The sequence below is a fragment of the Paroedura picta genome, chromosome 8, assembly GCF_049243985.1.
Source record: "Paroedura picta isolate Pp20150507F chromosome 8, Ppicta_v3.0, whole genome shotgun sequence".
Lineage (NCBI taxonomy): Eukaryota > Metazoa > Chordata > Lepidosauria > Squamata > Gekkonidae > Paroedura > Paroedura picta.
This window is the reverse complement of record NC_135376.1, coordinates 215521-238065: the sequence shown is the minus strand read 5'-3', so window position 1 is coordinate 238065 and position 22545 is coordinate 215521. Positions and strand designations below refer to the sequence as shown.

Below are 22545 nucleotides of genomic sequence, written 5' to 3'. Positions count from 1 at the left end.
GGCAGGGTGCCTATCCAGCTTCCCGGGCCCCATCCCTGCACCCGAGACCGACCAAGGGCTGGGCTGTGAGCTGCCGCTGCCGCCTCCTTCCACCCCCCACCCCCCCGTGCCGCTGCCTACCTAAGTTGGTGTGTGCGAGGCAGCAGATAGCGGTGGGCGAGCTGGCGGCCGGGACACAGGCAACGGGAGCGATGTTCTGTGGCCGTAGCGGCGGGGGGCGCAGGTGGCGGTGGCGGTGCCGCCACTCCTGGAGGTTCCTCCGCCGGCCTGGGCTGGCGGGCGATGTATCATGGTGGCGTGTGGTGCGTCTGGCGTCGCCGGCTGGTGGCGGGGCAACTGGCATTCGCACCGCTCCTGGCGATGTCCGCCCGTCACTGCGTGGTCCAGCGTGTGGCCTGTGCTTTTAGCGGGTGCCGGCGCCGGCCCCGCTGCCGTGTCTGCTGCCACATCTGCCGCCGCCGGCCCCGGGCGCCAGCTGCCCCTGGCTGAAAGGGCCGGCAGTGAGGCGTCCATCATTGTGGCCGCCGGCGTTGGCTCCTCCTGGATGCGCAGCCAGGCGGCGACCTGCCCTCTCCGTGGTGAGGCAGGTAATAGCGGCAGTCGGCCTCACGCAGCCGCATGCGGTCGGACCGATTCGTCAGTCCACCGGCAAGGGACCAATTGCGAGCCGTACTCTGCGCGGCTTGCAATTGTCCCCTTGCCGGTGGACGGACGATCGTAGGGCCCAACCGGCAGGCGCTTTGTGCCTGGCGATTGGGCCCTCCAATTGTCAGTCCGGGGGAAGGGGCCTTTCGGCACCCTTCCTCATCCCGGACAGGGCCCGCCTTCAGGGCCCTTACTGTTTTATTTTATCCGCTCCCCAGGAGCAGTTAAAGATGATTCTATGATTCTATGATTGTTGACCAGGGCTTGTTCTGGGATGTGCCTGGGCAGAGTGCTCCTGTCTGGGGGAAGAGTACACAAAGCTAGGGGTGCCGCCTTGCAGGACCTCTGCTCTTTTCCATTCCTTTGCCCCTCCAGGGGGTCGGTAGTGGCTGCAGCAGCTCACAGGCCTGCCAGTCTCCACTCTAGGGGCATACGGTATGCCTGAGAATGCACCTGCAAAGGTCAGAGTGAATTCATCAGCAATTCATCAGCCAAAAGGATCTGAGCTCGTGTTCTCAGGGGAGACTGTCTGCAGGGAGGTCGACGGCTTCAAGCCCACCTCTCTCTCCCTGATTCTCATCCTGGGGTACAAGAAGAACTGTGGTGTGCCTTTCTTGGACCCGTGTGGACGATCAGGGTGCAGGCCAACCCACCTGCCTCCCGCCCACTCCCAGGGGCCCCCATGCCTGCCCGGTGGTGGCCCCTGGTCAGCCGCCCATGGTCTTTCCTCCACAACACGGCACAGATGATGGTTCAGTTCATTCCCAATCCCATTTAATAGGTGCAAAAGCTCTTTCTCTCTCAGATCACCCGCGGCAGTGGCCTCCTGCGTCAGAAGCCCAGTGGGTGGGTGGCCACGGGACCATTGCTGTGCACCAGGGCGCCTGAGATCTGCTTCATGTTGTCAAAAGATCTCTCCCACTGAGGGGACGTGGCTTCCTGCAGAGATGTCCGCACTCTCTGGAAGGCCTGTGAGGGACACACACACAAAGATGCCCGCCTGGCTGAGGAGTCTACCCTGGCCATCGGGGGCTGGGGGGATGAGGCCACCGTGGGGGGGGGGGGGAGTGCTGCCTCCCATGGCTGCCGGTTCTTCTAGATGGACAGGCATCCCAAGTGCAGGGCACTCTTCGACAGAAAGCAAGCAATGGCTTCCTTGGAGCTGCCTCCCTGGCTCACTGCAAGGGGGGAACCCAGGGAACCTCCCCACAGAAAAAGGAATGGGGATTTGCAGGGGGAAACCTGGAGTCTCTGCTCAGCAGTCCAGGATTTTGGGGACCTAAGTAGCCTCAGGCAGGGGGCACTGCTCACCCGAGAGTGAGCTGGCAGCAGCCATTCACCCGCCACTTTTGGAAACTGCCTCTTTGCCATGTCAAGGGGGTGGTTGGGGAACAAAATCCTTGCAGAACGAGCCAGCATGGCAAAAACCAGCCTATATTACCAGCAGCCAGTGGCTCAGCGGAGGAATCCCTTGTGTCCAGAGGGCCAGAGCAGCGTGGGGGGTGGGGGGTGGGGGGACTAGCACCATCCACAGCAGTCCAGGCTGCCCAGTTCCGCCCAACCCCAGCACCTCTGTCCAGGAGGCCAGGAATACACAGGTGGCACTGACCAACCCTGGACCAGGCCCTCCGTCTTGCAAGGTCAGAGAAGGAAGCCATGGGCTCCCACTAGGACCAGCATCGGTGCTGGTACTATTTTATTTGTTCCTCAAGGATCTAGACACCAGATTTGCACTCAGCATCACATTATTCGGGAGAGCAAAAAGCTCCAAGAGGGGAGGGGAGGGGGCGACGGCATCAGGTGATGCACATTGCTGCGGGGGGGGGGGGGGCAGGGAGGATCCCACCTTCAAGTGTAGGCTAGTGGGGTCTGAACTGGCTGAGCCTGAGAGTGGAAAAGATCTTGGGGTCGCAGTGGGCAGCCCAATGAAGGTGTCAGCGCCGCATGCTGCAGCAATGAACGATACAAATTCTGTGTCAGAGATTATTGGGAAATGGACTGCAGACAAAATGGCAGATCTTGTAATGCTGCAGATCTAGGAGGTGGCCTCGTTTGGGATCCTGGGGGCAGTTCTGGAAGGAGGGAAACCAAGATGGTTAGGGGGCTGGAGCCCCTTTCCTAGGAGGAAAAAGTCTGCAGTTCTTCAGCTGAGGAAAGAGATGACTAAGAGGGATCAGGATCGCAGAGGTTTATACAATTCTGCACGGGGTGGAGAGAGTGGGCAAAGGGAACATATATTTCCTCTCCAAAAAGTCTAGAAATTGAGGGCATCAAATGAAACTGATTGGTTACAGGTTCAGGGCAGAAAAAAAGGAAACATTGCTTTCCACAGAGTGATTAATATGTAGAATTCGTTACCAGAGGATGTAGGAAATAATTGCAGGAATAAAACAGCTTTAAAAGGGGATTAGACAGATTCACAGAAGTTTGGTCCATCAGTGACTATGAGCCATGGTGACTGAGGGGAGCCTCCATGCTCAGAGGCAGTAAACCTCTGACTTCCAGAGCCAGGAGGCAACGTCAGGGGAAGGCCGCCTCCTCATCCAGGAGGGGTGATTCACTCAGGGTGGTGGGCCTTGGAAGACGCCTAATCCATTGGAATTGTGGCTGCCAGGGGGGCGGCATGGGGAGAGGCATTCCCTGCTGCCTGATCATGCCCAGGGACCGCATGAGGCCTGAGGCCTGCAAGTGGAGAAAGGTGGGGCGGGGGGTGGAACAGTGCAATGGGGGAGAAATAAAGGGCCTAGGAGGGGGGCGCTGTGCATGCCAGGCCTGTTGGGGCACACCTGGCACCAGGACAGCCGCTGGGCAGATTTTAAGGAGGACCCAGCTGGGCTGGGATCCAAGGGAGCACCTGCACTGGAGCCAGGGTTGCCACTGAACTGGTGGGGAAGGAGAGGGGGAAACGTGGGGGCCGGAATGGCTCACAGGGAGTCATCATGACTTCCTTTCGGGCCACATAATTGGAAGAAAAGTTTGCAGGGGCCACCCAAATCCATCATGTTTCATCGGAATCCTAGACTGTTCCCACCCCAGAATGTGGTCAGAGGTGATGTTATGCTGTCTTGGGATGCCGTCCCTGTAACTCCCCCCCCCCCGTCCGTCCGTCCGTCCGTCCATCCCTGGAACCTGGAGCTGTGTGGGGCCTCGCCCAGCCAAGAGCGCCCTCCTACCTCCTGGCACCAGGCCCGGCAGATAAGCTTCTCGTGCTCAGCGGTGGGCTGCTGGAGAGACAGAGTCCGACTGGCCCTGTGGGAGCCGAGAAATGGCGTCACAGGAGCCAAGGAGTGTCTCCATTGTGGCCTTTGCTGCCATTGGGCTTAAAGGGCTGATGGGGGAGAGCCCCTGCGGTGCCTACTGGCCAGGGGGACTAAGGGGAACATCCATTGTCAGAGACACTAACCCTGAGGAGGAGGACAACCTCAGCTTCCCCACTCCAAGGCAGCTGGTCGGCCTCTCGGTTTGCAGAGCAGGTCCAAGGTGCTGAACTAGAGGGGCTCCTGCTGGCCGGACCCAGCTGTGCTCTTCTGATGCTGTTCTCCCCCCTCCTCCCACACAGCCCTAAGGCCCCCTCCTCACCTGGACAGGGCCACTGCCATGGCGTAGGAGTCTATGGCAGCATCTGCCAGCCGCCTCAGAAGGAACTGCTTATCTGCAGAGGGAGACCCGGGGAGGGGGGGGGAGTCATCGGGTGTGGTGCATTCTGTCCCCAGATACCCCAGGAGCCAACCCCAGAGTCTGGAAGCAGAAGACCTGACCCTGGTTCCCCCGGCCTTTACATGCCAGTAATGGGCATAGGGGCCCTGCATGGAGCCATTGCAGGGGACCCTTCGCATCCCCCTCCCCCCTGGAGGGAGCACAAGGAGGGGTGGGCATTCCCTTCCCCACCCTCTGGCCTGACCCTGTGCTCTCTTGGCTGCACGCATGCTCCTGGCAGGCCCACATGATGACTGTGCAAGACGGTGATCCCAGATGTGGCATTTAACATGCAGAGACAGCTCCCCTCAGTGGGGAGCTCTTGCTTGGCTTCATGGCATCAGCAAGGGGTGGGAATGAGCAAATCCAACAAGCCCCAGAGCAGCAGGTGCACAGGAGGTGGAGGAGGGGGGAGTCAGGGCAGGATGGCCACCTGCCCTTGGGGTACTCTTGCCCTGGATGCTCACTGAGCCCCTGTGCCACTGGCAGTGTTAGGGGCCCACTTGACTCAGGGCCCATTGGCTTGCCCCCAGGCAAGGTCCAAGAGAAGCACCTCTCAGCCCCGTGAGGCTCCTGTGCCACGTGGACACCTCAGTCCTGGAAAGGGAGGGGGAGAGGGGCTGGAGGAGATGGTGTCTACATGAACAAGCCACGCGTGGCTGGAGAACAGCCCTGCCATGCACGACCCAAGCAAGAGCCCCACACCACGGCACTCTGAGCAGGGAAAGCAACACGTCATGCCAGTAGATGGGGCATGGATGGCCTACCTCCTCTGGTGTCCCAGTCAGAGGTTGCACATGCTCCCTTCCCAGATGGAAGATCTGAGTTTGTGTGTCCCTTGTGGGTGACCAACAGGGGCGCCCCCTGTGACCCAGATGCAGAAGGTTCCCCACTCAAGGAGACACACACATCCCTCTACCACTGGGGACGAGTCTTCATGGTACACCTGCCTCTTCTCCCAGGAAGGAATACCTGCCACTGCTGGACCATATTTCAGCAGGAGGCTCTCCACGGCTTCCCCAAACAGATCGATGGCCTTGGTGACCTTGAGGGGCAAAGAACAGAGGGAGGGAGGGGTGTGTTGGCCGAAGGATGGTCAGACCCTTCCACCTCCCCAGGTAGGCAGCAGAGCCTATCTCAACAGGACCCCAGAGGAGGTCTGTTGAGGGTCCTTCCATCCTCTGGACTGAGAGCACTGCTCCTCTGCAGCCCTTGGCCTGTCTAATGAGCATCTTTGTCCAGAGGAGATGCCCTGGAAACAGTGGGATGGCATCGCCCGCCAGATGATCCTAGGAGTACTTCTCTCCAGCATCTCTTGCAGGGTTGAGTTGAAGACAAAATCTATATGAATTATAACCCGGCCTTCTTCCTCCAGTCGTCTCAGGGCAGGTTACATCATGTAACAATAATGATAGCCAATAAAACTGTACAATAAATAAACATTTAAAATTCTATAAAACATATCCTTATCCATGGTTCCTCTATATATTTGTGAAACAGCCTACGGGGTGGAACGTGTCTGGCTAAGTTGGAATAGGACCAGAGTGCAGCGAGATTGGCCCTGCCCCTGCAGCTCCCGCCCTCCGTCCATGGATTCTAGCCTCTTTGCTCTCAGACGCACCTCAGTGCCTGGAGCCAGCAGTAGGTAAGGGGAGAGGGCCCTGGGCAAAGGGTCATGGTGGAGGGCCTGCTAACGAGGGCCTCTTGGCCTGCTAGGCTGGGCCTGCTAACGAGGGCCTCCCACCTGCTGACTGCCTGCTAAGGAGCTCTGTCTTGGCCCTGCTAATAAGCTGGCCAGCTCCCGCCTGCCCCACTTGATCCGGCAGCAAGCTGTGGCCCAAAGCCACCTTAAGCTGCCTGGCCGGGGGCCAGGGGAGGGGACCCTTTCAAGGCCTGTTCCTAGGAACGGGCTTTCAAGCTAGTTCCATAAATATATTCAGGTTTAGTTTAACTATCGTTCAGAGCCGGTCGTCTGATGAGTCCTTCCTGCAAAGGGGGGAAACAGCATGATATGCCCTGCTGGCAGGGGAAGCACTTTCAGGCTGGGAATTCCCGCTCAGTTGGTTCTCCAAGGGACATCGCTCAGACTGCGAATGGCCTTAAAGGTGAGCACCAAAATCTTAAACCAAACCCAGAACTCAGCTGGGAGCCAATGCAGCTGCCCCAGTGCTGGTCTGCTATGGGTCCTCCATGGCATCCTTGTGGGGAACCACACAGCAGCATTTTAGACCAGTTGCAGTTTCTGGATCAAGGTTAAGGGCAGGCCTGCATAGAGCGAGTTGCAGGAGTCCAGTCTAGAGATGACCATCACATGGATCACTGTAGCTAGGTACTCCAGGATCAGATAGGGAGCCTAGTAGCTTAGCTTGGCAAAGACGGGGAAATACAAGCTTTGCTACTCCTATGACTTGAGCCTCCATTGACAAGGAGGTGTCAAAACTCATGCCTAAATTCCTGGCCATATGTACTGTTGTCAATTGCACTCTGTCCAGGAGAGGGAGATGCACTTCTTATTCCAGACCCTTCCTCCCCAGCCACAGGACCTCTACGCTTGAGCCCCCTCCCCCCCACCATTCAACTACCGCACCACAGCCTCAAAACATCCAGCCAATGAGTCCGGGGGGGGGGGACATCTGGTCAGTTGTCCGTCAGGAGATTGAGCTGAGTGTCATCCACCTATTGGTGGCACCCAAGCCCATAACGCTGGACCGACTGGGCAAGAGAGCACATAAAGATGTTAAACAATGTTGAGGAGAGAACTGCTCCCTGCAGCACCCCGCATTGGTGTTGGCAGAGATGCAATTGATACTCTCCAATCACGACCCTTTGCCCTCAACTGAGGACAAAGGCAGTAATCCACTGGTGGGCTGTCCCCCATAGCACCGCGTTGAAGAAGTGGCAAGCAAGTAGCTCATGGTCTCCCATGTAAAAAGCTGCCATAAGATTTAATAATACAAGCAGTGCTGACTCGCCCTGGTCCAGCTGTCTCTAGAGATCATCCATCAGGGCGACCAGGGCAGTCTCGACACCATGGTCAGGATGGAAGCTGGATTGATGAGAGTCAAGGACCGAGGCTTCATCCTGGTATGCTAGCGACTGGTCTGCGGCTGCATGCTCAGCCACCTTCCCTAGGAATGTCAGGTGTGACACAGGGCCGTAGTTGGCTGGGCCCAGTGGTGGACCCAGTGATGCTTTCTCCAATAGAAGGTGGATCACTGCCTCCCTGAGACCATCCAGGAAGGACTTGGTAGTAAGGGACTGATTTATTATGGTCCTCCCACCTCCTCATTGTTCGTTTTAAGGAGCCATGTGGGGCAGGCATCTAGAAGACAGGTGGTAGGCCTCAATGAAGATAGTAACCGGTCCACCTTGGTCTGGGCAAATGGGCTGAAACAACTGAAAGTCCTCTCTGAAGGTGACCAAGGGACCTCTAGCTCCTTTATTGTATCAGAGGTTGGGGGAAGGTCATGGTGGAGTTGTTAGATCTTACCCATGAAATGGCTCACAAAGGCCTTGCAGATTATATCTGATTTACTACTGTTTGTATGCCCTTCTTCCATAGCGGTAAGTGACTGAACTGCCCTAAGTCATTGAGCTTGGTGTGAGCTTGTGGATGCAATAGAGATAGCATAGAAATCTCTCTTAGCTATGCTGATAACTCATGAAGGTGTTAGCCATTTAATCGTGTCCAGCTCTTGGTAATCCTAGGGGTCAGCTGTCACCATGCTTTTTGATCTTGCACCACTTTTTGCCAAATAATGCTCTAGCCAGTGTCCATTTGGGTCGTATCTAACCACTGTGTTCTTTGTCGGACTGGTTTCCTTTTTCCACTGACCAATCCTAGCATAATTGCTCTCTCCATTGGGTTGATCTGGCCAAAGTGAGTGAGCCAGGGTTTTGCAATTTTGCCTTCCAGTGATAGATCAGGATTTAGGCACTCTAGCATTTTCTTGTTTGGGTCTTCTCCAGCACCAGAGTTCAAACTAATCAACAACTCTCAGGCTTTCATAAGTGCCCTATAAGTTCTTGTGGCTTCGTCACGAGTCTGCCTCCTAATTTGCTCTAGTTGTCTCGCATCCTGTTTCCTTTGGCATAGCTCCTCTGTATTCCAGGGGGCTGGCTTAATGCAGAGGGAGAGAGGGTGTCGGGGAGTGATTGCATCAGTGGCGACTGAGATCTGATTTTGCCAGTTGTCAACCATCTCATCTAGGATTCCACTTGGAGCTTTCTGGCCCCGCAGAGCATTCAGGATCCATAAGTCTCTCTGGGCAGGCATAAATGTGCTCTCTGCCAACTGAGGAAGGAGGTGGGAGTTTGAGCCAGGCCTTCAGAGTACGGTGGTCTGACCATTGCACTAAGTTGTTAGTAATCAGTTCCACTTCCAGCCCTACACCAAAGATGAAGTCCAGGGTGTGGCTTGCTGGATGGGTGGGGCCAGCAACAAATTGTGAGAGCCCTAGCGCCACGGGCAATACTAAGGAGCCGGGCCTGGACCAGAGGCAGGCTTTCTAATGGACATTGAAGTTACCCTGCAATGCACAGGGGGCAGCTGCCTCTAGCAGGCCCAGGAGTGCATCAGCTGGTGCTCTGCTTGGACAATATACCAGGCAGATGGCCAAGCTCTTGGCCAAATCCCACCCCAGGCCAACACACCCTCTCAGGGCACTGGTGCAGGGACTTGAGCTGGAGTGGCCTTGAGCTGGCCACACAGCCACTTCCAGCCAACATGCACCCAGCCCAGAGCCGCGAATCAGGCTAAGCAGCACCTCCAGCAGAGTTCTGTGCGTGTGCCAAACATTCTCCGGACAGAAGAGCTCTGCGAATCTGAAAAGCTGGGTTCACCATCGTGCAGGTGCAAAGCCCCTCACAGGTCAGCCCGAGGCCTCTTCTCACCAGGGCAGTGCAGTCGTCCAGGTCTGGGTGTACTCTTCCCTGCAGAGAGCAGCCGGTGGGGATCCCAACTTTCCTGCAGGGGGGGAAGAGAACGAAGAAGTGGTGGTGCAGCCACACGCAGGGGCCAAAGAGCAGGCCTCACAGCACTGCATGAGGCCTGGGGATGGGGAGTGGGCCTGCTCAGGGACTGCCCAGCGATGGCCCTTAGAGAAGCAGCAGCAGCACTACCACCACCACAGCTGGAGGGAGGGCTCCACACAACACCCAATCCTCCGAAGAATCCAGCTCACCGTTTGGCTCGCATCACCATCTCCATGCAGATGGCCTCCATGTTCTCCACTGGGCTGGAGAGCTTTCTTTGCAGGCTACGGAGCCCCTCCCCAGCATACTGAGAGAAAAGGGCCAGGTGGAGTCAGGGGGCACATGGAGCATACCCCCACAAAGAGCCCCAACCTGCCACCCCACAGCCTCCTCGGGAGAATTGGGATGAAATGGGGATGTCACGCAGAGAGAGATGCTAGCTCCCAACCGCAGAATGGCCTCCCATCTCCACACTGGGGGCCCGGACTCACTGCCAGTCAGAGCTCCAGCCTACACAGCAGCCAACCGAGGGTGGGCACGGGCCCCCCCCCCCACAGGGAGAGAACGGAAGAGGCCTGACGGAGGAGAACGGAAGAGGCCTTCTGACGGAGTGGCTTCCAGCTGGGCTCTGGCTCACTCATCCCATTGGTGGCCTGGAGGTATGCTGTTCCGCAGGGAGCCCCTCCCGGCAGTGCTCCTGGGGCACCGGGGCCCGGCCCAGCCAGAGGCCCCAGCAGGACTTGGTGAGAGAGGGGAGGGGAGGGGGCCTGCCAGGCACCTCCAGGCCCGACAGCGCTACGAACAAGCGGAGGATGTCATTGGTGCCCTCAAAGATGCGGAAGATCCTCAGGTCACGCAGAACACGCTCCACACCCGTCTCCTGTCCAAGGAAGCACCTCTGGTCAGGACATCCCTTCCCTGAAAGGGGCCCCCTCCATCCCCGGCCCCTACCAGGGGCCCCTACCTGCTCCTCACCTGCATGTAGCCCATCCCCCCTAGCACCTGGAGGGCCTCATCTGTCACGCTCCAAGCAGCCTCCTGTGGACACCAAGCACCGGCTCATGAGGCCCCTGCCAGGCAACCCGCCCCCCCCCCCACAGGGCCAAGGCGGGTCCTCTCTCTCTCTCTCTCTCTCTCTCTCTCTCTTTCTCTCAGGGTCTCCCCCTCCCCCCCCCCCAGACCCTCCTGAGCAGAGCCACTTACTGAGGCAAAGACCTTGCTGATAGCAGCCTCCAGCTTGTAGTCAGGCACACTTGCATCCATGTTGGCGCTTAGCACATAGGCCATGGCCTGAAGGAGCAGGATTTGGGTCACCCCTGTGGAAGTGATGCCCCCCCTGCCCGCCTCCTCACGGCATTCGTGCAGCCAGCCTCCGAGGGTGAGGATCCCCGCTAGAGGCCTCCCCTGGGGCAAAGACCACCCCCCTGAGAGCCCCTTTGTGTGCCACAGAGTCTGGCTGGAGAAAGGCAACTTCAAGAAGGCCTTGTGGAGCCTGTGAAGGAGCGGGCGAGGGATCGCGGTGGAGCAGTCGCTTTGTGCCCATTGCTTGGCAGGATGCTTGGCAGTCTTCCTGGGCTGCTCGTTCTCCCTAGGGCACAGCCAGAGGGGTGAGTAGCCTTCCCTTGCTGAGACTAGGGTGTCTGTGGCAGCCTTTCCCAGGGAAGGGCACCTGGCATACTTTGGCCGATTGCCACAGGGCTGGCCTCGGAGGTGAGCCAGAAGCTTCCATAGACACAAAACTGGTTGAGACGCTTTGGGCTCAGAATGACAGGAGTCCTGCTCCCCCCACCCCACTGAGCCCCAGGAGCAGAGGGAGGGATGTCATCTCAGCCTCATGGTGTTTCTTCTGCAGGGGAGCCTATTGGAGACGGGCCCAGGGGATGGGCAGCAGGGCCCACCAACCTCCGTCACGTAGAGCAGCATGGCCATGCGGGCCAGTTTCTCCTGGATCGCCCCGTAGCTGCTGATGGCCCTTCCAAACTGCTTCCGGTTGGCAGCGTGCTCCACCTAGTGGCCAGGCAGAGGAGAACACTGGTGACGTGGGGGTGGGGGTGGGGGGTAGGTGGGGGAGGCCAACCCCCTCCCCCCACGGCACTGCAGCAGGCCACGAGTGCCAGGGGGTGGCATTTCCCTCCAGGAGCCAGACTGGCCATCCACCCCCCGCCTGGTCACGTGTTTCGGGAACACCTACCGCCTTGTGGATGACACCCCGCATGGTGCCTGCCAGGGCGGAGGCCATGCCAAAGCGCCCGTTGTTGAGAATGGTCATGGCCACTTTGAACCCTTTGCCCAGTCCCCCCAGCAGGTTCTCCGCCGGCACCTTCACGTTGTCAAAATGCACTTCTGCTGTGTTTGAGCACTTGATCCCCATCTTCTTCTCAGGGGGCCCGCTGGCGAGACACAAGAGAGACCACCCACCCACCCCCAACCCACATGAAGCTGGCAGCTTCTCAGATGCTCTCGGGCCCCAGGGGAGTGCTGGGAAAACGGGTGCCCCCAAGCAGAGGCGTGGGGCAGCTGTGGAGATTTCCTAGGCGGCCCCCCCCCAGCCCGGCCAGCGGGAAGACAGAGGAAGGGGCCTTTTCATGGCCAGGCCGCTGCTGAGTCCTTCGGGAGCCTCTCACCTGGTCACCCCCTGAAAGGATCGCTCCACAATGAAGGCAGAGATCTTGTCGGCAACTTCGCCGGTGGTGATATTTTTAATGGGGGTCTTGGCAAAGACTGTGAAGACCTCAGCTGTGCCGCCATTGCTGGGACCAGGAGAAGAGCAGTGGGGAAGGAGTGCAGTGGCCAGAGCCCCAGGCTGCAAAGGGCCTTGGTCGCCCTGGAACACCCCCATCCCCACTCCCACCCCCACCCCACCCCCCTTTGCCTCTCACCTGATCCAAATCTTCCCGCCATTCAAGGTGTAAAACGTCTCGCACGGACTGAGCTCCGCGGTCGTCTGGAGGGAGGCAGCATCTGAGCCGCTGGAAGGCTCAGTCAGGCAAAAGGCAGCGAGGCTCTCCCCTGCCAGGCAGGAGAGGGGCAGGACTGAGCCCCGGCAGGCGGGGCTGGCCTAGGGGGTGGTGAGGGGTGGGGGCTGGCTCTGCTGCCTCTCGGGTGGGGAGAAGGGGTGAACAGCGCCTCCCCTGGGGTCTGCTCCAGAGAGAGCTCCAGCCCCCAGGCCCAGACAGTCGTCCCAGCAGCTGCACTGGAACGGGAGAAAGACACCCCCACCCCCCCACCCCCGCTAGCCTTGGCCTGCTGCCCCTGAGCCCCAGCTCATGCAAGCAAGTGAGATGGAAGAGAGACAGTCCTGTGGCCGCCAGCAGAGGCTCGTGGTTACCCCCCCCACACACCACGTTTCTGCACAGAAATATCTGGCAGAGATGAGACGACAGCTCTTCCTCCCTGGGGGTAGCAATCCGATTCAGAAGACCGGCCAAACCCAGCCCCCCCTCCCCCACCAGTCCCTCCAGACATCTCCGTCAGTCATCTCCTGCCCCCTCCTGGCTTGCCCCATTCCCCTTCCCTCCATTTCACCCTCACAACAAGCCTGTCAGGTGGGTAGGTCAGGTGGAGTGCCACCCAGCAAGCTCCCAAGAGACTGTGGGGACCCAAATCTGGCCCAACTCCACTGCATGGGATGCCTGTTTCTGGGTCTCCTAGGAGGTGCTTAAGCCCCCTCCCTCTGCAGACACCCCTCCCCCCCCCCCCCGCTGCTGTGCCCATCAGGGCAGTCCCTGCCCTCGCCAGAGATTTCTCAGCAGTGATTCCCGTGTGGTGAGTAGGGCAGCCGGGCAGCCTCAGGCACCAGTGCTCCAGGCCCAGGGATACAGAAGCCGACTCCAGTGCAAACAAAACCTGGCCTAAGACGTGACCCCCCCCCCCCCCGGAGAGCAGACACCTGCTGCTGTCGGAACGCCTGTGCTCAGCCTGCCTGACTCCCGAGTTGGACCCAGGTCTGGAAGGGAGGTCCGTCCGGGGGTTGGGGGTGGGGGAGAGACCGGCCAGGACTGTCTGGGTCAAGTTGGCTCTGCAAGGAGGTTTGCCGTGGCCAACCACACCACCATCTTCATTTTTGATGCATGAATATTTATGGCTGTACTGAAACATTTATATCCAGCACCTTTCCCGTAGCTCAATATGGCTTACAAGTTCAAACTTTTAAAAAGTACATATTTCAAAAACTCTTTCAGGATCTCCCCCCCACCCTCATAGAAAGTAATGCCCCTTGCCTGCTTGCCCCTCAACCCTCCAGGTTCCCTTGGCCAGCTCTTGGAGGGAGGGAGGGAGCAGGGCTGTTCACCTGGCTTCAGCCCCCCACCACGTAGGCTGGCTTGGCTTGGCCTGGCCCTGTCCTTCTGGCATTCTGATGCCACAGCCTTGGCTCTGAGCCCCCTTGCCATGCCCTCCACCCAGGAAAGCCCTCTGGCACTTGTCCCATGGAACCACTGGGGGTGGGGTGAGGGGTTGTGAGGTCTTTGGCTTACCAGATGCCAGCCGGGGCAAGTACTGTTCCTTCTGCCTCTTGGTCCCGAAGAGTAAGATGCCCTTGAAGCCGATGGACTGGTGAGCGCCAAGGCTGATGCCCACGCCCAGGTCATGCATCCCAACCACTTCCACCATGCGGGCATACTGGCAGCAGGCAGGCAGGCAGGCAGGGAGGGAGGGAGGGAGCTCAGTATCAAGAGCAGCGGCCAGCACTGCCACATGGCTCTCCAGTCTGGAGAAAGCAGGCCAAGCACGATGTGTGTGGAAGAGGGCCACTTCAACGGGGCCTCTTCTCTGGGGGCTGCAGCTGTGCTAGCCAGGGCCCCTCATCTGGAGGACCAGAATCCCCCCCTCCCACGCCAGTGCCCCACTGCAGTCCCACCACCCGACAAAGCCTCACCTGTGTGTTAGTCAGCCCGACCCCCCCCAGCTCCTCCGGCACTTGGAGCCCAAAACAGCCCATCTCCTTCAGACCGGCCAGCGTGGCTTCCTCGATGCCCCCCAGCTCCTCATTGGCGGCCGCATTGTTCACCTCCTGCCCACAACGGACCACAGAAGACAGACAAAACACACAGTTCCCCTTGGGACGGGGTGGTGGGGGCAGCTCTGGGCTGGGAAAGGCCTGGAGACCTTGGAGCTGGAGCTGGGAGGGGGTCGGATTTGGGGTGGGGAGGGGCTTCCATGGGGTAGAATGCCAGGAAGTCCCCTGTCCAAAGCATACCTTTCCTCCAGGGAAACTGATCTCTGTCATCAGAGAGGAGCTGGAAAACGAGAGGATCCCCAGGACCCACTGGGACTGGCACTTCTAGAGGAGGGTTTGCCCTGAAAGACCACCTGGTGCCCCTTGGCTTTCATAAACAGGCCCCATCTGCTAGGCACACAGCCAGACATTTTAGGAAAGTGAGCAAAAACACCCCAGGGCCCAAATGACCCAAACAAGCAGTTAGGGGTTTAAAAGCCAAATTAGGACACATGAGAAATTCTGCTTGTTCTGCTGAACAAACCCTGCCCTGAAAGGATCCCGCCCCCGCTCCATCAGTGCTGTTTTAACCTACCTTCCATGGCACCCTCCCTCACCCCGCCCCCATGCTTCCTTCTGGCCAGAATCTTGTGGGCCTGAGCAATCAGGGGCCTTTCAGCTAGCCCCTAGGGAGACAGGCAGCCCGAGGTGCTGTCCATGCTCCTCTCCCCATGGCCAGAGCTGGCCTCCCACAGGGGCTGCCTCCGGCTGCCAGCCAAGCCCGGGGAGAGGAAAAGCCAGGGATGCCTGCTCCAACCAGAGGGGCTTCAGGAGAGATCCCCACACCTGCCCCCCGAGACGGATACCTGCTAGGACTCCTGCCCCCCCCTTCCGCGCTTCACAGGCCCTGCACCCAGAGGGCGCACCTGCCGTGGCTCACCTGGAAGAAGCGGGCACAAGGCTCCAACATGGCCTGCAGGGACTGAGCTTGGTCTGGGGACAGCACTGCAGGGACAGAGCGGCCAGTGGTCAGAGGGGACCTCCTTGGCACCCGCCTTCCTCCAGCGCAGCCAGCCCCCCTGCCCTCTCCCTACCTGAGGGGAATGGGAAGATGTTGTCGGGGACCAGGTGCCCACTGAATAAGTTGGTGACGAAAGACGTGGACTCCTAGGAGCCAAGACAACCCTTGTTTTTCAGGCTGCCCTCTAGAGCCCCGAGCCACACGCAAGGCAGAGGAGGACGCCATGGTAAAGTTTATGCCCACTGTCTTTCGCCCCAGTCAGTGCCCAAAGCCTCTTTCCTCGTTCTCCTCTCCTTCCTTTTACCCTCACAACAACCACCCTCTGAGGTAGGCCAGGCTGAGAAAGTGAGATGGGCCCCAGGTACCCCATCAACCACCCATGGCAGAGGGAGGGATGGGACCCTTCCCACCTACCCCAAGATCTAGCAGCAGGGAAAAGACCAGGGGGACCTTCAGTAAGCGTTGACTGGGGCGGGGGCGGGGGGGGCCTTTCAGGAGTCCAGATAAGACATCTGAGGAAGTGACAGTAATGATTCCTGGAAGCTGCCCCCCACCCCCCACCAGTGGGGTCCGTCTTCTTCAAGGTGCTCCTGGGCTCTGGCTCACTTCTGCTGCTTCAGACCTCCCATCTGGATCTCCCTCCCAGATCTAGGGTTATCCAGCTTGGGGCTTGGAAGTCCCTGGGGATTTGGGGGCACAGGCAGACAGGAGCAAGCGTGGGATGGGTCCAGGGCCTCAGTGGAGCATAATGGCAAGAGGTCCACCTTTTACTCCAGCGGACCTGATCTCGTTCATCAGCTGGGATTCCAGGTGATCCCCTGGGTACAGAGCCGAGTCTTACAATCCCCCTAGCCCCAGGAGCCCAGGGAACCTCCTTCTGGGACAGAGAAACTGATACAGCAAGCGGCAGGACCTTTGCCCCTCCAGGATGACCCCCCCACACACAGACACACATTAGCTTTTGGACCCCTCAAGTCTCTGCACTCTGAAGAGCCTTCCCAAGGAGACCAGCCAAGTTCCTCTTGGCCTGGCCAGCCCTAAGCTCCCAAGAGCCCCCCACTGGCCCTGGCCCCCCAGTCCCCCCCCCCACATGCAGGCTCCTCCAGAGCTCCTCACCTGGCCTGCGGGACGGGAGTACCTCACTTTTTGATCCGTTACAGCCTCAGAGGGAGACAGCAGCACCCTGTGGAAGAAGACAGGAGGGGGCCGGGGGAGCAGAAGTGTTAGGGCCTCCTGGCAAGGTGGCCACCACAGTGGTGCATGGCTCAATCTGCCGTGGCCCGAGAAGGTGGGGCGCCTGCCCTATGCGGCGTGGTCTGGGAGAGGGGGGCTGCCAGCCATTCCTCTGAAGCCTCAGGACGGGGGGCGAGCTGGCCCCGAGCGTGTGGTGCAGAGGCTTGTTTGACATTTAGGCTTTTTCTAGGCTTGCACGGCATCCAGGTCTCAACTGTAACCTGTTGGTGCCGGCGGTCGATGGTCACTGCGAGAAGGGGGAGGGAAGCGGGCCTCAGAAGAACGTGGCAGCGCTTGCAGCTGTTTCCTTGCACGGCGTAGCCCACGGTGAATTCTTTCACAGAGGATGGACTTGTAGGAGTCGGGGAGGCGGAACGTTATCCAGGGCCTTGGCCAGCCTGACACGACTGATGTGCACTCCTGAGATGGGCTTTGTGCGGGGCCAGGAGAGCCTGCCTTTTCCTTGGGATAAGGGGAGATCCACCTCCTTTGTCCCATGATTGGTTTACTGCCCCCACCAGCCACACGTGTGCCTGTGGATTGGGACTCTTCTGCTACCCGTCCTGCCTCCTCCCCTCTCCTGAGCCATCTCAGTCTGTCTCTCTGCAGCTGGGGGGTGGGGGGTGGGGGTAGAGCCTGGTTTCCTGGCAGCAAAGCTGATGCCTCTGCCAGAAATACCTGATGCTGGACTTTGTCCACAGCTGCCTCCACCACTCAAGCGCTGCCCTGCTGCGGATGAGGCGCCACATTTCCTCTGCTGGGGGAGCAGAAGGAGCACCTGAGCGGGGTTCAACCTGGCCCCACAACCTGGCCCTCCCCCCTGCCCTGCTGGCGCCCTGGACACTGGCCTAGCACCCCACGCCCCCAGCCCATCTTTCACCTTGAGGAATCCACATCTTGGTCTGCCCCTTCTGTAGACTGCCTCGCAGGGGGTCTCCAGGGCCTTCCCCATCTCCTCCCCCTCCCCCCTGGTCCTTCCACTAGGGTGCTACTGGGGGCTGAAGCAGGGAACTGGTGCATGCCCCTCCCCAATGACGGGCACAACCCACAGGGCCCGGGTTCAAAGAGACCAAGACCGCTCTAGTCAGCAGCCTCTCTGCAGCCCCTCTGCCCAGGGGCCTCCGGGAGCGGACAAGAGATGGTCAGGTTCAAAGGAGCATGTGAATGTGGAGGACCAGTTTTGTTACCATGGATTGTAGTTGCTGACGGACCTGTGGGACCAAACAACAAGCCACACAAGAGGTTGGGGATCTGCCAATTTTGTCCAAAAGCCCAGCTGCAGGAAAAAAGATTCCACCACTTGAAAGGAGTATAGACCCATACAATGTTTCTGTACTATGACGTCAGAGCTTGTAGGGTGATGTCCCTCAGAGTACTGTGATGTCGTACCACTGTAAGAACATAAGAATATAAGAAGAGCATCACTGGATCAGACCATCTAGTCCAGCCTCCTCTCACACAGCAGCCAACCAGTTCCTCTGTAGGGCCAGCCACAAGGCAGGGAGGTGGAGGGCATCAGAAGAACACCAGAAGAGCCCTGCTGGGTCAGACCACTGAGAGCATCTAGTACAGCATCCGTGTCTCACAGGGGCCAAGCGGTTCCTCTTGACAGCCAACAACCGGGCAGAGAGGCTTAGGCCTTCATTAGAGGGATGGACCAGAACCTGGAGGGAAAGTTTCCATGGAGTCATGATGCCAATTTCAGCTGCTACCAATGAGCCACAAGAAGATGATCAGCTTTTCCATAGGAAAAACCCTGCTGGACCAGACCAGTGAGGCTCCGTCTACTCCAGCACCCTGTCTCACCCAGTTCCCCTGGAGGGCCAACAACAGGGCAATGAGGCCTTCCCCTGCTGCTGCTTCCTAGGTCTGGGGTTCACCTTCAGAGACCCGCTAGCTCAGACCTCTGAAGGAGGAGGTTTCCCTTGATGACCACTGATAGACTGGTCCACTATGAAGCTGTCTGTGTCTGTGGCCATCACTACATCCTCTGGCAACAAAGTCCATATGTTAATAACTTGCTGCATGAAGAACTGGGTTTTTTTGTACCCCAATTTTCACTACCCAAAGTAGAATCCTAGAATCATGGAAGGGGCCATACAGGCCATCTAGTCCAACCCCCTGCTCAACGCAGGATCAGCCCAAAGCATCCTAAAGCAAGTCTCCAAGCAGCTTACACTCACTCTCCCTTCGTCCCACAACAGACACCCTGTGAGGGAGGTGGGGCCGAGAGGCTGTCCCAAGGTCACCCCGCTGGCTGCATGTTGTTGAGGAGGGAGGAATCACCTGGTTCTCCAGCTCAGGCTGCTGCTCATAACCAAGACAGCAATTTGGCATTACACCAAATGGGCACCAAGAAGTATTTCCTCATGTGTATTATCACCGTGCAGCCCATCAGCTTCACTGGATGCCCCTGAGACCAGCTGACTGTAGTGCGTAGGAGCGGCAACATCTAATCTGGCGAGTGGGTTTGAGTCCCCACTTCTCCTCTACATGCAGCCAGCTGGGTGACCTTGGGCCAGTCACAGCCCTGATAGTACTGTCCTGACTTGAGCAGTCCTGTTGGGACTCTCTCAGCCCCCCCTGTTGTGGGGAGAGGAAGGGAAGGCAATTGGAAGCCACTTTGAGACTCCTTTGGGCAGTGAAAAGCAGGGATTCTTCTTGCATTCTAGTCTGTTGGAAGAAAGATTTCTTTTTGTCAACTTTTTCTGCCCTGTACATCATTTGCGTGTCCCCTTTGTTGCCTCTTTCCTCAGGTGAAATGTGCCAGCCTCTCCCCCTTTCTTTCTTGTGGGGCAGGTGCTCCAGCCGCCCTCCCAGATGCCCAGCCAAGGGGAAGGCACGGCCACGTGTTCTCTGGCTTCCTTTGGCCCCAGCCTGGCAGAGTCCTTTGGCTGCCCTCTGGACCCCAAGGGCAGCATCTGCTGCCAGCCTGGCCCACTGCCCAGTGTGTGAGCTAGTCCGAGGCTATATCCGGTCACTTGCTGCTTGGCTGGTGGGAGGCTGGCTGGATGAGGTTGGACAGGTGCTTGTTTGTCAACATAGCGGGGCTGGCAGAGGGCTGTGCCCCCTGGCCCAGAAACATTGCCTACCAAGGGTCAGGTTCCCAAGGCCGTTTTCCCTGCAAAGTAAACTCATGGTCAGGTAACTCAGCAGTTTATTGATAAACTATACATGAGTGCACAAGATGCTTTGTTGGCGGACAACATTCAGAAATTGAGGACAAAAACAGGGCCAGGACTGCCGCCCCCCACCGCGCCCACGACGCCCACACTCACATGCTCCTCATGAAGGAGTTTGCTTGGTTTGCAGCCTTGGCCCCTGGAGGCTGGAGAGCACCGCCCATCATTTATTTATTTAATTTATATACCACCCTCCCCAGAGGCTCACGGCGGTTTACACAGACCGTAGAAACTGCTAGAGACGGGCAGGGCAGAGTCACAGAATCACAGAGCCCTAGGGTGGGAAGGGGCCATCCAGTCCACCCCCCTGCTCAAGGCAGGCTCAGCCTAAAGTCCCTCAGATGCTTCGAGCCAGAGAACGCAGAGGCCACGGAGCAATGTGTGAGCAAAAGGCAATATTCCACAGAGGACCCACGAGGGGTCCTTTACCCAGAACAAAAGGGAGTGCGGGGAGGGGGGGGCTGTACACAGCAGTCGCTGGCTGGAGAATTCTGTGCCCCCAGGAGTGTCTGTGCTGTCTCCAGGGCACAGGGCTGGTGTAGAGTGTGTTACAATGGCCTGATCTCACGGTCATGGCGGCAAAGGTCCAAGTGGCCTGATCAGGGGGACAACTTTAAGGCTTTGCGGCAGGTTTGGGGGCAGCCGCATTAATGTGCCTCTCCCACATTAGCACTGTGGGCCCCTCAGCACTCTGCCTCCCCCCACCAAGCCAGTCAGTCTCTATGGGAAGCCCCTCTGTGAGAGGGACCCAGGGTAGTTTTGGAGCAGATCCCCCGAAAGGCCGGGTGTACCTCTGCAGGCCCCAAACCAGTGCCTGATGGCTGTGGTTAAAATGGCTCCCTGTGAGCAAGGTTGGGAAGGCGGCAGCCTTGGAGCACACAAGCAGAGCTAGGCTGCAAAGCGGGATCTGGACAAGATGCACGGGGTAGGGGTTTGCAGGGGTCTGTGGCTCCGTGGCGAAGACGGGGCGACCTCCAGAGAACCTCATAAGACAGAAGAGAAGGGTCAAGTGGCAGACCCCACCCCTGCGGGCACTCCAGGGAGGCTCACTGCATTCCTCAAAGCAGGACCACCCTCCCCAGGTGAGAAATCGGGACAGGGAGGGCAGCCCTCCTGAGGCTTCTGCAGTCAGACATGGCTTCCGCTGTGGAGAGGCCTCAGCAGCCCTTCTGGTCGGGTGGGAGGCAGCTGCCCACAGACTACAACCCTGAGACAGGCCCCTGCTGGCTTTTCTCCAGGGAAACAGAAGCCATTCCTTGGTGGTGGGGATTTTTCTGGCTGCATGCCAAGCAGAGTCTCAACCCCTGCCTGGGCCACAGGCCTTGGCTGTCTGGGAATAGGTCTGGTGGGCTTCCTGGTAGAATCACAGAATCATAGAGTTGGAAGGGCCCTCCAGGGTCATCTAGTCCAACCCCCTGCACTATGCAGGACACTCACAACCCTCTCGCTCACCCACGGTCACCTGCCACCCCTTGAACCTTCACAGAATCAGCCTCTCCGTCAGATGGCTCTCCAGCCTCTGCTTAAACATCTCCACAGATGGAGAACCCACCAACTCCTAAGGAAGCCTGTCCCACTGAGAAACTGCTAACTGGCAGGGGTGGCAGTAGCAGCCATTCCCAGGGAGGGGCTTCCTCATAGCAACCCTCCTCCCTCCCTGCCCACGCACAAATTTGGCTAGTGGGGGGGGTCACGGGGGCAGAGAGAAGGACAGACCACCCTAGGGACAAAGTGCTGCAACGGGGCTCATGGACAGGCAGAGGGACCAACCAACCAAGCCAAAGGCCCATAAGCAAAACCAGCCCTTTAAAAAAGCTGTACCAGAAGCAGATAATGATTTCCACCCCCCTCCAATCCATCTTTGGAAAGCTATTTATTGCATAGATTGGCTGCTTTTTTCACTGTGACTCAAGGAGGATTTCAAAGTATAAAAATCAGTTTCAGCAAGCAAGGGAGACTTCTCAGAAGCAAAGCAACCGCAAGATGGGACAGCTGAGGGAAAGAGACAAATCCAAGACAGATAACTGGCCGCTGCGTGGGGTGGGGGGCTTTGGCACATCTGATTACACACACACCTCGCCCCGCCCCCGGTGCCGCCACTTGAGGCTACTCTACATATAGCCAGTCAACCAGTGCTGTGGGCAGGTGGGTTGTGACCTGCAGCCGCAGCCACCAGGGGGTACCCATGGGGTTGTAGCGGGTGTAGGGGTGTGGGGAGGTCAAGGCCCTGGTGATATCCTCCAGGACGGGCGACATGTCCTGCAGGCCGCTGTGCACGAAGGCCTTCATCCGGTGGGCCTGTTGCAGGAAGTAGGCCTCGCCGTAGTCAGCCTGGACGGTCTTGCCGGCCTGCCGCCACATCTCCTCTGCCTGTTCGTTGACACCCTCCTGGGTCAGGATGCCCGTGGCAGCAATGAAGTTGCCTGGCTCAATTGCGACGACGGCCACGCCCCAGCGGTACATCTCCTGCCTCAGGCAGTCGGTGAAGGCCTCCAGACCAAACTTGGAGATGCAGTAAGAGGAGCGCAGCGGGTTGGCCATGCGTCCCAGCATGCTGCTCATGTTGATGACCCGGCCTGGAAGGGCACAGAGAGACCCAGTCCCACCTCCAGCCACTGCAAGGGGAACACAATGCCTGCTTCTGCTGCTGCCAAATTCCTGTCCCAGACCTGCCTCCCGACACAAGATACACGGGGACTGTTTGTGGGTACTCAGCAAGTCGGGTGGGGCACTCTGCGCATGCTACAGGCTCCCTCTCCAATGGAACCATGTATTTCCCAGGCCAGAGTCTGGGCTCAGAAAGCAGGCTTCCAAGAGAAGCCCTGGGAAGGACTGTGGGGACTGGGACGGTGTTAATG

General features: G+C 58.6%; 2 protein-coding genes across 11 annotated transcripts in view; both read right to left on the bottom strand.

The window, feature by feature from the left end:
- Positions 1–1412: 1412 nt before the first annotated feature.
- Positions 1413–17937, bottom strand: LOC143842773 (very long-chain specific acyl-CoA dehydrogenase, mitochondrial-like). Of its 10 annotated transcripts, none has more exons than XM_077347935.1 (20): positions 17693–17937; positions 17184–17262; positions 16389–16455; positions 15346–15418; positions 15192–15256; positions 14192–14326; positions 13791–13851; positions 12195–12324; positions 11940–12065; positions 11507–11705; positions 11218–11322; positions 10519–10605; positions 10291–10353; positions 10094–10195; positions 9525–9622; positions 9235–9307; positions 5314–5386; positions 4225–4297; positions 3819–3894; positions 1413–1614 (listed from the first exon to the last, which is right to left on the bottom strand). In XM_077347935.1, exons 2-20 carry the CDS (start codon positions 17252–17254, stop codon positions 1477–1479), a joined length of 1815 nt encoding a protein of 604 aa, XP_077204050.1. In that variant the 5' UTR covers positions 17255–17262; positions 17693–17937; the 3' UTR covers positions 1413–1476. The 10 variants fall into 10 exon arrangements, 9 of the variants coding, with proteins under 9 accessions (XP_077204050.1, XP_077204047.1, XP_077204049.1 ...); XM_077347932.1 differs by having other exon boundaries at positions 13791–13935; positions 17693–17936; XM_077347934.1 differs by having other exon boundaries at positions 13791–13935; positions 17184–17259; positions 17693–17936.
- A 1708-nt stretch (positions 17938–19645) lies between these two features.
- The window catches only part of LOC143842776 (D-beta-hydroxybutyrate dehydrogenase, mitochondrial-like), a 14144-nt gene continuing 11244 nt past the window's right edge, over positions 19646–22545 (bottom strand). Inside the window, exon 5 of the mRNA XM_077347945.1 lies at positions 19646–22263. Coding sequence (XP_077204060.1) covers positions 21794–22263 — 470 coding nt within the window. The 3' untranslated portion in view covers positions 19646–21793. The remainder of the gene's footprint in view (positions 22264–22545) is intronic.